Raw genomic sequence first — 14251 nt, forward strand, 5'->3', positions numbered from 1 at the left:
AACCTGCTCTGCTCATGTGCTCACTGGGCCTGTCAGACCCTCATCTGCTGTCCTTATGAATCCTCCTCTCCCTCAGTGGTAACACTGCACATCTTGCAGATGGAAAACCAGCCTCAAAACCAAGAGAGGAATGATAAGCATATTTGTTGTGGAGGCCTGACTCTGTGATCTTACCCTGCTGGTATGCCAATGGAAAACGTCCAGCTGAATTTGGCTACCAGAATTAGGGCCCCATCTGAGGCACAGTGCTACAGGAGGGCTGAATCAAAGCAAAATCCCATTCAAAGACAGGCCTTTGGAGAAAACTCACAGAGGAACTCAAAGCAATAACCTTCCAAAGATAACGCTTACTTTTGAAGGAGATAGCAATACTGAGGGACCTACTCTGTGGGCAAAGACAAGGAAGGCAGCTGTCAATCCATTCAATATCCAGCTACCTCTTTCCATGGTGACATGGCACCTTATCTGTCACAAAGCTTGTCAGCAAAAAGTTAAGCCCTGAAACCATTTTGTATACATTTAAATCCAGAAGTTAGTTGATATCAGCTAAAATAAAGCATTCACTTTATCTGGCAGCTGTCTTCCTGATTCTGGCTGCAAAAAACACACAGCCTGAGTGATAAATAATTAGCAAGCTTAGGTACTCAATATGTATTTGGATTACTGCAGCAGGCAGATAGGTACAGAGTTCTAGACTGAAATTAATATTTAAATCAAATAATAATGAACACTGTTATCTGTGTTCTTCATCTGCCACATGATCTGATTTGCCTACCAAAAAGCAGAAAGAAAGGACTCACTTTGGGCAGACAACCTTTTTTACCCTCCCACAAGGAAGACAAGCATTATACATCATGCCTGTCGAGATCAAATGTAAAAAGCTTTTTTATTAAGCACCATGCTGCACATTCCTCTATACAAAAAAGCCCTAGGAGCTAACATTTTTAGTGTTGAACTCCTGTAGCGCGTGATGGCCACAGATCAATAGACGTCTGAATCACAGGGCAAGATTTCCACAGCATTTATTTATTTTTTCCCCCTTCCTTTCTATGAACAGCAGTTGTTACAGGTGTAGTGGTACCACATTCCCTTTATCTCAAAGCTACAAGGCTCTTAGATCCCTTAGGTGTCTGAAGTGGGATTCAAAAGGTGACGAAAAAACAGATGACAGAATATAGGATTTATAACTCTATTTATTATTATTGTTATTTATTTTATGTTCTATTTTATTTTTTTTTGTCCCTGTCCTTGTCCCTCTCCCTTTCCTCGCCCCCCCCTCCCCCGCCGCCATTTTGTGCCCAGCCCCGCCGCGGAGGGGCGCGGCCTCCCGCCCGTCGCACCCGCTGACGTCACGCCAGCTGCATCGCGACGTGGCCTTAGCCGGCGGAGCACCCGGTAATGGCGGCCTGGGGGGCCTGAGGGGACCGGGGGGCGACCGGGGGGCGACCGGGGGGCGGCGTGGGGTCTCGTAAAGGCCGGCCGGGCCGGGCTGGGCTGGGCTGGGCTGGGTTTCACGTTACCGGCAGCCCTCAGGCATCTGGTACTAACTGCTCCTGGGGCTCCCTTCTTTCAGACAGCCTCCCCTTTCGCCGTACGCGGCAGCTGCTCTGCCAACTCTGCCCGCCTGTCCCTGCGGGTGGCCATGGACCAGGTGATGCAGTTCGTGGAGCCCAGCCGGCAGTTCGTGAAGGACTCCATACGGCTGGTCAAAAGGTGCACCAAGCCTGACAGGAAAGGTAAAGCGGCAAGCGGTGCTTATTCCTTCCTATATTTTAATGTGTCGTGTGTATGAGTGGTTTTGTTTCACTTGTCCCGAGTGTTCTGAGTGCTCTTCAACTGATTTATTTATGTATTTAGTTTTACTGACACCTTTTGGAGTCGATCAGCAAGAGATTTCATTCATTGTCAGATTGGCAGGGGTTTTAGTGGCTGCTGACCACCATGCTCCACTTCATGGTTCCCATCTTAAAATAACTGGGCCTACCAGTTAGGGACTGCCCTGTTGTGGGGACTTAAGATGGTGTCTTAGTGTGACAAACATAATTGCAGCTTTTCCATTTTTGATCATGTATTGGGGATTATTGTCAGGGCCTATAGGGGAATGAAAGAACAATAATGGAATAAATGTGCCATGAGTTGTTATGGACTGTGGATCTATCCAATTCTGCTTACTGCTATTTAAAAAAAAAAAAAAAAGAAAAAAGATCAGTTCTATGCTTTGTGGGAAGCATCATCATCTTGCTTAATAATCTCATCTGTCTTCTGAAAAAAACACATGCTTGTTTCTCAATTGTAATGCTGTTTGCTCTTGAACTGCTTCCAGTGTTAACGTGATCGCTTTCCAAAGACAGCTCTCTCCTGAGGTCACTAGTGAACATCTCTAGTGAACTTCTCCTGTATGCCATACGCTGGGCTTCCTAGACTAAATTTTCTTTCTGTTTTTGCAGAGTTCCAGAAGATTGCAATGGCAACAGCAATAGGCTTTGCAATAATGGGATTTATTGGCTTCTTTGTCAAATTGATCCATATCCCAATCAACAACATTATTGTGTAAGTAAATATGAAACTTCAAATTGCCAAGTTCTGCATTCATTTTTACCTGTTCGATTTTTAAACAGAGTTAGCGAACCGTTACAGGATTCATGTTGCTTTAGTATCTTGTGCGTTTCACATTTTACTATAATATGACAGGTATTGGTAGGTAAATGTTCAAAGAGCTTGCTGAGGAAGTAGATCATTAGTAGATCATTGGGTTCACAGCATACTGCGAAATATTAGATCCATTGTTCTTTAATTTTTCTAGGATGTGCTTCAAAAATGAACATCAAATATCTTTGATTTCCAGAATTTCAGTGTATTTTTACCTGTAGAACAACTACCTTATTTGGATATTGCATACTCTTAACTGTTTCCAGTTTATAATTTCTGAATCCAGAATAAATGCATGGAGGGAAAGATAAAGAAAACTGTGATTATTTTGGAAGATGGCAGTGCACAGAACGAAGTACTCTTTCATTTACTGAATGCCAGATATGTTTGGAACTCTTGTTTTTTATGTAATATCATAAAATACCTTTTGAGGTAGATGTTGCAGCATGAAAAACTTCACCCTTAGATTTGATTAGCAGCTGTGGTACTTGCATACTAATGGCACTAGTTGAAACTCAGATTCTTCAGAGCTGATGTCATCCCTTTTCCAGTTGGGTTTTCTAACCTGTGCGGAACAGATAAAATACTGTTCTGGGACTGTGAAACATGGCTCACTTAGGCCTCTAAGAGTTGTCCTCTAAGCAAAGAAAAATGTTTGAAAATAGGAGTTAGCTGTAATGGTAATACCTTCCTAACAAGGCAATGAAGGGAGGCTAAATTAGACTTCAGATGGGATCACTTGAAGGTACTCAGTTAGTTGAAACTGATTATTCTGTTCTTTCAACAGAGGCGGCTGAATGCTCACGGTGAAGATCAAGACATCGTGACGTTTGCTGCAAAGATTTCACAGCTTTGTAACTTGTTCACTATTAAAACAGTTTTGGGCTTTTGCACATGGTTGTCATCTTATTTCTCTTTCAAAGTGCACGCAATCATACTTACCTACAGTGCTTTTTTTTTTTTTTTAAAAAAAAGAAAACAACACAACATTTATTGTTACAGTTGAATGAATAATTCAAGTAGGAAGGAACCTTGAAACACCCCTAGTCCAACCTCCTGCTTAAAGCTGGGTCAGTGCTGCATTCTGATGAGGTTGCACAGGGCTTTGTCCTGTTGTGTCTTGAAAAACTCCAAGGGTGGAAATTGTACAGCTTGTCTTCAGAAGCTGTTTGAATGCTTAATTTGTCTTTCAGTAGACACTATTGTTCAGCAAAAGTAGGCAATGGAAAACATCATTACTGTAACCTCTCAAGTGGTGACTCAAAAGTCTATCAGCTGGAATTGTTGTCATTACTTTCTAGAATCACTATCATTACCCCTAATTCTTTCTGCATTTGGAATTCCTATTAGGCTGTATTACGTACTTGACTGGAAAAAAATCCATCAAAAAACACACTTGCGTTGCTGAGACTATGCTGATGGCAGAATTAAGGAAGCAAAACTTGGTTACGAGGATGTGCAGTTGGAGTTTAATTTAGTTTTCAGAGATACTAAGCAGTCTTTGAGACATTCAACCACAGAGTTGTTCAGACTGCTGGACAGGATGTATATCCTTACTGATTGGTTTTGGATACTGGTTCTGTCAGACAACTACACATAAAATTGTAAAGGCCTCTGCATGTATTGACCAACTGATTTCACTTATTAAATGACTGAATACTCTGATTTAAAAACTAAGCCTGCGGAAATTGGTAGATGCAATGCACTTCATATTGAGAGCAAGAAACATGTATTTCACTCCAAAAACCTTGCTGTAAATATTTGGTAATTGTAGAAGTTACAGTGCTACTGTGTGTTACAGATTTTTAAAATCAGTTAATATTGTGAAATCCAATATTGGTATTGCAGCAAAACCAAAGCTGCTTCAGTGGACATGCCTTCCAAGTAGGAAGTTTCAACTATTACTCTTATTCAGTAATCTTCACCAGCACCTATTAGAAATAGGGAAAGAGAAACATTTGAAATTTACATTTCATGCTATCACTTTTTCATAACGAAGTTTGTTTACTGTATTTCCTTTTGGTAATGGGGGGAAAATAGTTTAATATTGGGATAAAATACACTGTAAAAATATCCAAACCATCAAAACAGCAGTTCTTTGCATCCGGTTCTGATTGCAGTCATATGGGATGGCAGAATGTCTTCTGATCAAGTAGTGAGGTACTGGAATGAAGTACTCAGTTGTTAATCATTTTGATTTGGTCATGACTTCTATTTCAGGACTGTTTTCCATTCAGTACATAAAATCAGTGCATGCTTATTCCTGTAGGAACAGTTTTATTGTCTTGATTCAGAGAAATTTGAAATTTTGGAGAAATGTGAGTTGGATCAGAAAAGGCAGATGTAGTTCATCTTATGTTTTGATAGCCATCGTCCACAGCAAAGGCTTGTCTGTCTCAATGGTCACAATCCCAGAGTTGTCATAGGTATTGGAAGTACTGACGAGTGTTCCAAACTTCAGCACCTGGTTAGCTACAAAAAAAAAAAGAGGCTTAGTGGTACCCATGAAACAGCTCAGTAAATCTAATGTAGATAAATGATATCTAAAATAGGTGTTTTTGTTAAATATTAATTGCGGTGTAACATTCTTCATGTCCCTGTTCGGGTGCCATTTGTGGCGTAATGACCACACGGGCACCAGGGTTCTTTAAGGATCAATAACTTCTACTACTTTCTTGAGGACATGGCTTCCACTTTTTTACTGAGGACATCCTCATGGCCTCATTGTTAAGAGTACGATGTTACCACCAACCATGGGGCTTGTCGACCCCCATGGCAATACTCCCACAATTAATTTAAAATACTAATTATAAGGCTTGTATGAAACACTATCAGATGACTTGTAGAACAAGCTGATACTTAATCCCTAAATGATCATTTTGAGTTTACAGCAGATGATTACAAGAACACATAGTTGAATGTTCCCCAGTGTTTCACATCTGTAAATTCATATTTCATTAGCTCTGCTCAAGTACAGTTCTAGATGAGGTATTTCAAGTAAAATGTGGCAGAGGGTCTCACTGCAGTTCCAAACATAAGATTTGCTTTAGCTCAGCAGCAAGGCTACTGTATCTCACAGTTCTAGAGCAGAGGCTGGCAGCTAGTGGTATTATTTAACACCTCTGCTCTGCAGTAAGTGACTTACATCTCCTGTCGTATGCGTAGTGAGGTAGGTGTCCATCTGCATTAGAAACCAAGTGGTGTTACTCTATGACAAATAGCTAATGTCATTTCCAGGGGAGATTAACACTGCAGCAGTGCAGCTGTAGAAGTTTTAAACGATTGTTTTGTACTGTTTTAGCTGATGTTTTAAGGGTTGCATAAGCTTCTTGCAAAGATAAAAACTTCCCCCAAACAATGCAATTTAACCTTTATCATCCCTTTCTTCACTTTCAGAGGTAATGTGCTTGTGTTTGCAAACATATGAACTTTTTGAACATGCATATATGCCCCAAAAGCACACTAAGGCTAGTCCTGTATTAGTCCTTGTAAAGGTTCACAATAAAAACTCCTAGAACTGTCCTTTCTTAAAAAGTCTATAAAACAATCCAAATGACAAGTGCCAGGTGGTGATCAAGAAGTGTGCAAAGCAACTTAGGTTCTATTTTGGGGTTTGTACAGGACAAAGATAAATTTTCCAGTCGTGGATGTGAACATGGGCTATAACAAACTGCTGTGCAGCAATGTAGTAACATACGGCATGCTATGATGTCCACCAGTTGCTATAAGCAACACAGGGAGTTGACCCTGCCAGGATGTATGGAGTAAAAATGAGGGACAGTCTGACAAAGGGCAGGGAACACAGCATGGTTCATTGTCTTGTGCCAAATCTGCACTTGCCTGTACTCGTTCCTGTTCCCACTCTAGTTACTGGCCTGAAATGCAGTGAAGAAGTGGTTTCAGCTGCTAGACAAATGTGGTTGGAAGGAGAGAACAACACCTGAGTTTCACTGCTGCTTTAAACTGAAGATTCCTGCCATCTTGGGAGCATGGAGTATAGCTGCAATGCAGTGCAGATCAGCAAGGAAAAAACAACAACAACACACACACACACACACACACACAAAAAAAAAAAAAAAAAACAAAAAACAACAACAACAACAACAACAAAAACAAAACAAAACAAAACAAAACAAAACAAAAAAAACACACAACACAAGAAGTGCTGTACTAGCTAGTTATGTACCTAAAATAAAGCTGCTAGATTTCTGTCAGGATGATTTTGGACACGCATTGGCGCTAGGCAGGGTACTAACCAAATGGCAAGACAAATGAGTTCTGGTGTTTGCCTTTGGTGAGACAGCAGAGGCTGACGGGGCTGAGCCGTGCTACAAGGTGATGCCCTGCACTAGGCTGCCAGAGAAGCTGGATTTCACCCTTCACAGGTAAGCAGGTCGTTTAATGAAGATGAGGTCACACATGGGCAGGGTTCCCCATGTAAAAATACTGCCAAAATCTACTGTTCTAAGAACTGAATTTAATACTGACTGGAAACATCCATAACTTGGTATTTAGCTTAAAATATTTGTTGACACAGGAAAAAAAATACAAACATTTGTGGTTGCTGCATAGTGAAGCTTGAAGAGAAGGAAATCCCCAAACTGTGTGGAGACACAGTTTCTTACTCTTCTTTTGTATAAACCCACTCATTTAGTGTCATTTATTGCTTCTTGCTCAAGACTATCAGAATAATTCTTCCTGTTACAGCTTTGCATATGAAATAGCAGCTTTGTAGAAGGCGAGAATTAAGAACATGGCAGCTTAATGAAACAAAATCTAAAGCAGTATTTCCTCATGCATAAAACAAAGTGAAAATCCTGCCTTTTTAATAAAAAGTTCTTCCCCACTAGATGGAGCTTTTTATCTTTACCAGATTTTCTTCTGCGCAAGAATCACGGTTTGAAATGCTGAAGTGAAAAATGCAAAGTGAAAAACACTGCTGTTGATTCACATTGCTCAAATGGACAAATTCCAATTACTTGGTTTCACAACCAGCCAACATCTCAACTAACATAATTAAAAATGCATGCTTTCCATTCAATAAATGAACAGTAATTAATGTGAAAAAGTAGGTTTAAACCAGTAGAGGAAATAACAGGATGTACATACCTACTGCTTCTAGGAAAACTTCCTACTGTGCCATGCATTATGATGTGAAGTTTACAAGGTCAAAGAAGTGGGAAGTTCTATCAGTTCATACCTGAGCCATTCCATTTTTTTTTTTTTAATAGCTTTTGGTCCAACTTGTTAAGTCCTAGCAAGAGCTTATGCCTTGGGAAAAACCTATTACCGAAAAAACATTCTTGCTGTTGAGGTTATTTTTCTCAAATGCCTTCCAAAGAAAACAACCTTTTTAATGTCTAATAATTAGTATTTACAGTTTTGATGGGTACCAGAAATTATTTTAGTAATGGATTTCCAATTGTGATTTATTTTTTATTTTTAACCTCAAACTGGAAAATACCTGGGATGTTTAGAATTCTCGAAATAAAAGACATTTTATTTTGGATCATTGAAAATGTTCTTTTAGACAAAGAATGGCATTTTTTTTATGAGAGATTTTGACTGCTGATTTCAATGAAAATAATAAGAATGTTTCAGCAAAAACAACAAATTCCCCCCCCCTCCCCCCCAACACCTTCCAGCAGCATAAGGCACTTTTTTTTCCCCTGAAATTCTGCTTAGTGCTTTGGTTCCAATTGAACTGGTTACTGATAATAAAGTGTTTGTGAGAAAAATACTCGACCCAGCTCTTCCAATGTAGCTGTACTGTTTTTCATCGCTCTCCATCCATAAAGTCAGCGTGTCTCAGTGGCAACGAGTCTAGGTGGCCGTGCCTCCAAGGAAAGCAGCGGGGATTACAGGAGAACATAACTAAGTAGTAGTTCTGAAGTCTGACAGCTCTGGAGTTTAGAACTAAAAACAAATGCTATTCCTGTCTTCTTGGAAAAAAAAAAATTAGAATGAAGATACAAGTTTTTATGGTGTACTCCATGTTCTTACAGTATCAAAAGATTCTCAAGATTCTCATTTCTGATGGATTGCAATGTATCACTAATTCAGACCTACATATGGTCATGGGCAGGGCTTATTTTGATGTGGAAGTAAAGGAAGGTTTTTCTAGCCGCTACTATTATATATAGCAGGTGGTTGAATCTGTCAGGTCTTGAAAATGTTAGAAATAATTTAAAGAAGAAATATGAAGGCTCATAGATGAGCTTCCCAAAGGAGCATAATGACAAAGATCATATTTCTTAGATGTCCCTTTGGCTGACCAAATTATATGACAAAGGAGGAGGCTTCATTAATCCTGAGAGTGCCTACTTCCACTATTTTATACTATTTTATAGCTGGTCTTTTGATACTTTTTTTTTTTTTTTTTAAATACACATGACACTGACGATGCAATGTGGGAAATGTTAATCTCAGCTGAAAGACTGTGAAAGCTGAAAAAAATCTCACAGTTGTCAGAACATCTGGAAATATGAACCAAATGTACTCTGTAAGTAATCAAGCTGTATATATATGTGTGTGTGTATTGAGATATATTTATATACGTCTGTGTATGTTTATAACAGACATGTATATAAATACATTTATATATATATAAAACAAAAAAAATCTCAAAACTAAAAATACATTTATAAAACTCTTACCATGATTATATCTCTACCATTGGTTGGGAGTTTTACTTTTTAGTTGTCAGTGCTGAAATGAGACCTAAGCTTGCTGCCAGCTGATGTGTCCACAGCTGCACTGCATGCTTTCAGCCTGGAAACTGAGCAAATAGCACGGACTCTAATTACAGCTAGGTTTGGCCTTGCGGTGTTAGGTGCTGCAAAACACTAACTCAATATGAGGTTACTCCTCAATAACTATTCATGATCTAGTAGACTTGTAAACATTATTTGTATGACTGCATTGTATCATTTAAGACACTTCCAGAAAACAAACAAACAAAAACCTTCTATTAAGGTTGAATACACATCTTACAAGCTGCACTGAAGCATGACTTGAGGGTGGCATACACAGAGAAGAAATTTCTTCTTACACATACCATATGTGGCAAAAGCAAATCATGTCATTAGTTTGAAAGGCTTAATTGAATGAGCAAGCCCTCTGGTTATTCCTACATCTGTACACATTTGGCTCTGGACAGTCAATGGGCACCTAATGGACATGTTTAGAGAGGAACTTATGAGAGCTCAGTCTTCCTGTCAGTCGTGCCTGATGTCTTTCTCCAAAGACATTTAGGCAAATGGAAGCCTCTTAGAAACCCCTGGAATGCAGTCTGACATAATAATGCAGTGGCATATCATAAAGGCCCCCACTTCATGGAATTCCAGCAATGATTCAGGGTCCTACTGCTGTGACAACAAGTGTTTGACAGCAAACACCCTCACAAGAAGTCTAGCATACACAAATACTGTGATATCTACACTACGTTTCCTTTTCTCAACCGTATGTCTCAATTACTTTCTGAAATATGTAAAGTCACACCTTGCTGATTTTCATCACTGAAAATAAAAATAGATACAGGAATACAAGCAGATTGCCACTCCTGGCATGGATGTTTGGAATATCAAAATAATTAAATATTAATTAAAAGCCTTATTATAATGAATGTAATCCTTTTCCCCCTAGGCAAACGCTGCATCAAAATGATAGAAAATTAAGATCAATAAGCTGAAACACAACTTAAAGTGAAATATTGAATTACCATTTGGTATCCTATTATAGTTTATCTGGAGAGGATTTCCCTGAAGTTCTGTGTTAGGAGCAAAAATCTGCATTTAAATGGGATGCATTAGTAATGCATGAGCTAGTGCTTTGCAGGTCACCATGTGTCTGTGGAACAGCAGCATTAATTTTGCTGTTTAAAAATAAATAAATAAATAAATAGCTTATAGCTTTTTATAGCTGGTTTTCCTTTCATTCCTCCTAGTTTTACACTTGTGATTAGACTGACTGCACTGGAATTAATCTTGGTTTACACCGATGTATACAAAGGAAAAATTGGGTCCTTGATCTCTGTGCAGTGTGAACTGCAGAACTGGAAGTTGCAAATAGCAGTAATTTACAATAAAACATGAACTATTTTCAACACTAACACAACACAGACGTGCCACAAAGGCTGGCCAAGTCTACTGGGAGGGGACAGGGCCACGCTGAGTTTTGAGTAAGTGGAGATTGCTTTTGGCAATTTTTAAAACTGCTGTAACTTCTGGTAACTGTTTCCGTAGCACAGGACAATAGTTTTGTAATCTCACCAGATCCATAGAGTGAGCTCACAAAAGCACAACGGCTGGCTGGCCCACAAATACCCGATTCCCTGGGTGCAGGTACTGGCAAAGAATCCCAGCCAGGGGCTCCAGAGCACAGGCTGCCTGGCTGTGTGTCGGTGGGAATGCAGGAGATGACAACAAAAGCACTTACTGTCAAGCCTTAACTATTCCATTTGAAAAGAGAAAATATGTTAACAGAATTGCATGTTCTACCCTGGATAGAAACCACCCATGCTGGGTGAGCCTTCAGAAATGCAAATGGTTGTCAGAAGTTTTCACATTTATTTCCAGCAGACTTTTCCAGCTTTGTAATCATGGTGGTACTGTAAGAATAGCTACAACTCCTACTATCACATCACCTGCTTGGGAGCAATTTAAAATGATAAACTGATAAAAATTAAGGTGAGGAATAGTGTGCTTCCATACTACTCTTGCTGCTGCAACTACTGCTTCCCCAAAATTGACAGGAATGGTCGATAGCTGCAGGAAGTTTCCATGGCTATTATCAGCATTTTAGCACTACTAATGAGATGTGTTCCAGTCTTTGGTTAAAATCAGACTTTAGACTCTTTAACATAATTACAGTGGCCCAGAAAGTCCAACATGGAAACTGAATAAACTATTTTCAATATTGTCTTTCCTGTCTCGACATAATAAATCTGTACCAATCCTACAGCAGTAACAGTGATTTACCAAAGATGTAAGTGTAAAGATAGTCAAGGGACAAGCTGGTCTGGAGGATTATTTTGCTAAGCTAAAGGCAAAGCCAGGCTTAAGAAGTAATGTAAAAACTTAGTTTAGCCAGTAAGAAGCAGAATGTTTACTTCATTTTTGATGCTTTCCAGTAAGTTTGTATAATGTCTGTCAAACTACTTAGAGCTCTGAGGGGCTGTACAAGTGACAGGTACTATTATTAATAACGTTCAAGCACTGAAGAAACAGCCGAAGAAATAAAATACAGCTTCAGTTTGACAGTCACTACTGTAGAGATCTTGCATATAATCTAGACAAAATAACTTGTTGCTATTTTGGTCCCTCTCTACTTTGTGTTGTAAGATAAAGAATGCTGTTCTTCGGAAAAAGAGGGGCAATGCTGAGATGCATCAGCTAATGAGTTGTCTCAGTTCTGAAATTTTCCATAAGACATTCCATAGGCACATCCTGCTATTACCCTGCCATGCTTTGTAGACTTCATGGAGTTACACAAAGCTCGGGATGGGCAATCTGGTACAACACTAAACAATGAGATTAGCTGAAAACAACGGTGATCTGTCTTGGCACTTAGATCTGAAGCTCTGGTTTGACATGACTGCAAAGAGCCTAAAAATGCTTGCTATTGTGAAAGCAGTTATGCTGCCAAGTTGATACAATGCATCTAATAGTGAAATCTACTGCATTTGTTAGAGGAAGATCACCACACGATTCTAGCAGATGACTACATGCAGTGCTGTAGCAGTGAAATTCCCTCTATATTCCTCATGGTCTTGCTGTTAGAGACAGGGCTGAGAGACAGGGGAGGAAGAAGGAGAAGCAATCTCTTCCTGACCTGAAGCTCAGGGCTAGTAAACAGTAAACTGTGTCTGTGCACTTAGGTTTCAGAACAACTTGACTCCAGAAAAGCTTTTCAACATACCAGATCCTGATCAACATCTTGCCTCTAGCTACAGTCATTTTCTAGCACTTCACAATAATATGAAAAAAAATACCATCTCACAATCTATCCTTCAATGGGTTCAAGTGTGGTATTAGTTAATCAGAACACATAAATAATTTTTCTCTTCTATTCTTCAGAACCCTGATAAATCCAGTCACATTTATTTATAAATGAAGAAGAACAGGCAGGAAGAGAGGATTTTAAAGCAGATGCATAATATAGTCAATCAGCTTCTGTATGGTACTGTTGTTCCCACTCCCTGTAAAAACATTTGTGCAGATACAGTGATTATTCCTGTAACATCCAAACTGGGCCTGTAGCTGAAATGTGGGTATATGGATTTGCTCAGTAAATATTTACACAGCTTGGGTTAAATGGGGATCTTGCTCAAACACTCCACGGAGGAGAACAACAGCAGTGCCATAACACTGCACAATAGTTTCAGCCAGTCAACCTTCTCTACTGCCTACCAGTGCATAGGAAAAGTTCCCAAAGTCATGTCTGCCATCAAATTTGGCACAACTCTGCTTCCTTTCTCCATGGTGTGGATGCAGTTTGCCTAAGAGAGTTGATCTAAAGCCAGTCCCTAGCCAGCCCTGAAAAATGAATGTAAGCAGGCTAACTTCTCATCCTCATCACCACTGCCAGTGCTAGCTCAGATCAATATCCAGAGTCCTGTTCTCATGCATAAGTTGCTCTGTCACTGGGTTACAGTGCCAAAAGTAAATTAAATTAAATTCGACAATGCTCTGTAAAGGCTCCATCCTTCCACCAGCTTCTGCAGCATTTTGGAGGGGCAGGAAGCAGAGCAGCCCAACAGCAGCTGGCTGGAACCTGTACTCCTGGTAAAACAAAGGTGGCAATGCTACAACAGTGAAGGTCAAAGCAAATCTTTTGAACTCTGGGAGGGGTTCAACATACTGCAGATTTAACCCTTTCCCCAGTTCTGGTCTCCACCCAATCCAGCCCGTATCTGCCCAGGTCAGACTCCTGGGTGGCCACTCAGAGCCACATGCATGTTGCTCAATGGCAGCTAGCTGCTGCTCACCCATTGCAGAGCTTCTTGCCCCCACCATGAGACCTCACGTCAATAAAACTTCCAGACCATGCACTGCTAAGCACTATTAAACTGTGACACAACCAGGGATCTGGTGTTCAAAGAGCTCCTCTGATCACTTGCCTTCATCTCTTAGCACTGGTCAGGGTGCAAGAGGATGCATGCACCTGCCCCACTGAATCCCAGCACAGCTGGTGGCACAATGGCTTGTGAAGAGCAAGGCCACCTCCAATCTTGCATGCAAGCAGCAGCCCCTCTTAGCTATTAGCACTTTATTGCAAATAACCGACTTTGATCAAATTAAATCCCTGACAAATAATTTTATTATGCAAGCTTTAATAGCAAACGGCACCATTTCCTAAAAGAGTTTTATGGAAATATGATATTGCATTTACATGGAAAAATGAAAAGAACAAACTAGCGTATTCATCCTTGTGCACAAAAGGCATCATCAATAAAGCAGCTGTGCTTTTGTCTAAAACATTTCTGTGGAAGTGAGTAATTATTATTTAAAAAACCCACACTGATCTGCTACTGACAGCTCACAAGGTACACGTTCATCTACTTGCTCTCCCTGACAGACGATCTATTCTGAGCACAGGTGAC

The 14251-nt window shown here is 39.9% G+C and overlaps 2 protein-coding genes across 8 annotated transcripts in view; one reads left to right on the plus strand and one right to left on the minus strand.

Annotated features, from left to right (window-relative positions):
• Positions 1-1268: 1268 nt before the first annotated feature.
• Positions 1269-3542, plus strand: SEC61G (SEC61 translocon subunit gamma). Its single transcript, XM_027451313.3, has 4 exons — positions 1269-1395; positions 1574-1736; positions 2448-2550; positions 3437-3542. Exons 2-4 carry the CDS (start codon positions 1643-1645, stop codon positions 3444-3446), a joined length of 207 nt encoding a protein of 68 aa, XP_027307114.1. The 5' UTR covers positions 1269-1395; positions 1574-1642; the 3' UTR covers positions 3447-3542.
• Positions 2478-14251, minus strand: part of TPK1 (thiamin pyrophosphokinase 1) — a 317983-nt gene continuing 306209 nt past the window's right edge. For all 7 annotated transcript variants that reach the window (XR_011806855.1, XM_038174896.2, XM_027451311.3 and 4 more), the window contains one exon: positions 2478-5121. Coding sequence is in view for 6 of the 7 variants with exons in the window: in XM_038174896.2 (XP_038030824.1) it covers positions 5003-5121 (119 nt within the window). In the remaining variant the exon portion in view is untranslated. The remainder of the gene's footprint in view (positions 5122-14251) is intronic.

The sequence above is a fragment of the Anas platyrhynchos genome, chromosome 2 (genome assembly GCF_047663525.1).
Source record: "Anas platyrhynchos isolate ZD024472 breed Pekin duck chromosome 2, IASCAAS_PekinDuck_T2T, whole genome shotgun sequence".
NCBI lineage: Eukaryota > Metazoa > Chordata > Aves > Anseriformes > Anatidae > Anas > Anas platyrhynchos.

Coding starts and splice junctions, on each gene's coding strand:
- SEC61G (XM_027451313.3), top strand. CDS start 1,643: ATGGACCAGGTGATGCAGTTCGTGGAGCCCAGCCGGCAGTTCGTGAAG. Junction 1,737..2,447: donor CACCAAGCCTGACAGGAAAG/GTAAAGCGGCAA, acceptor CTGTTTTTGCAG/AGTTCCAGAAGATTGCAATG.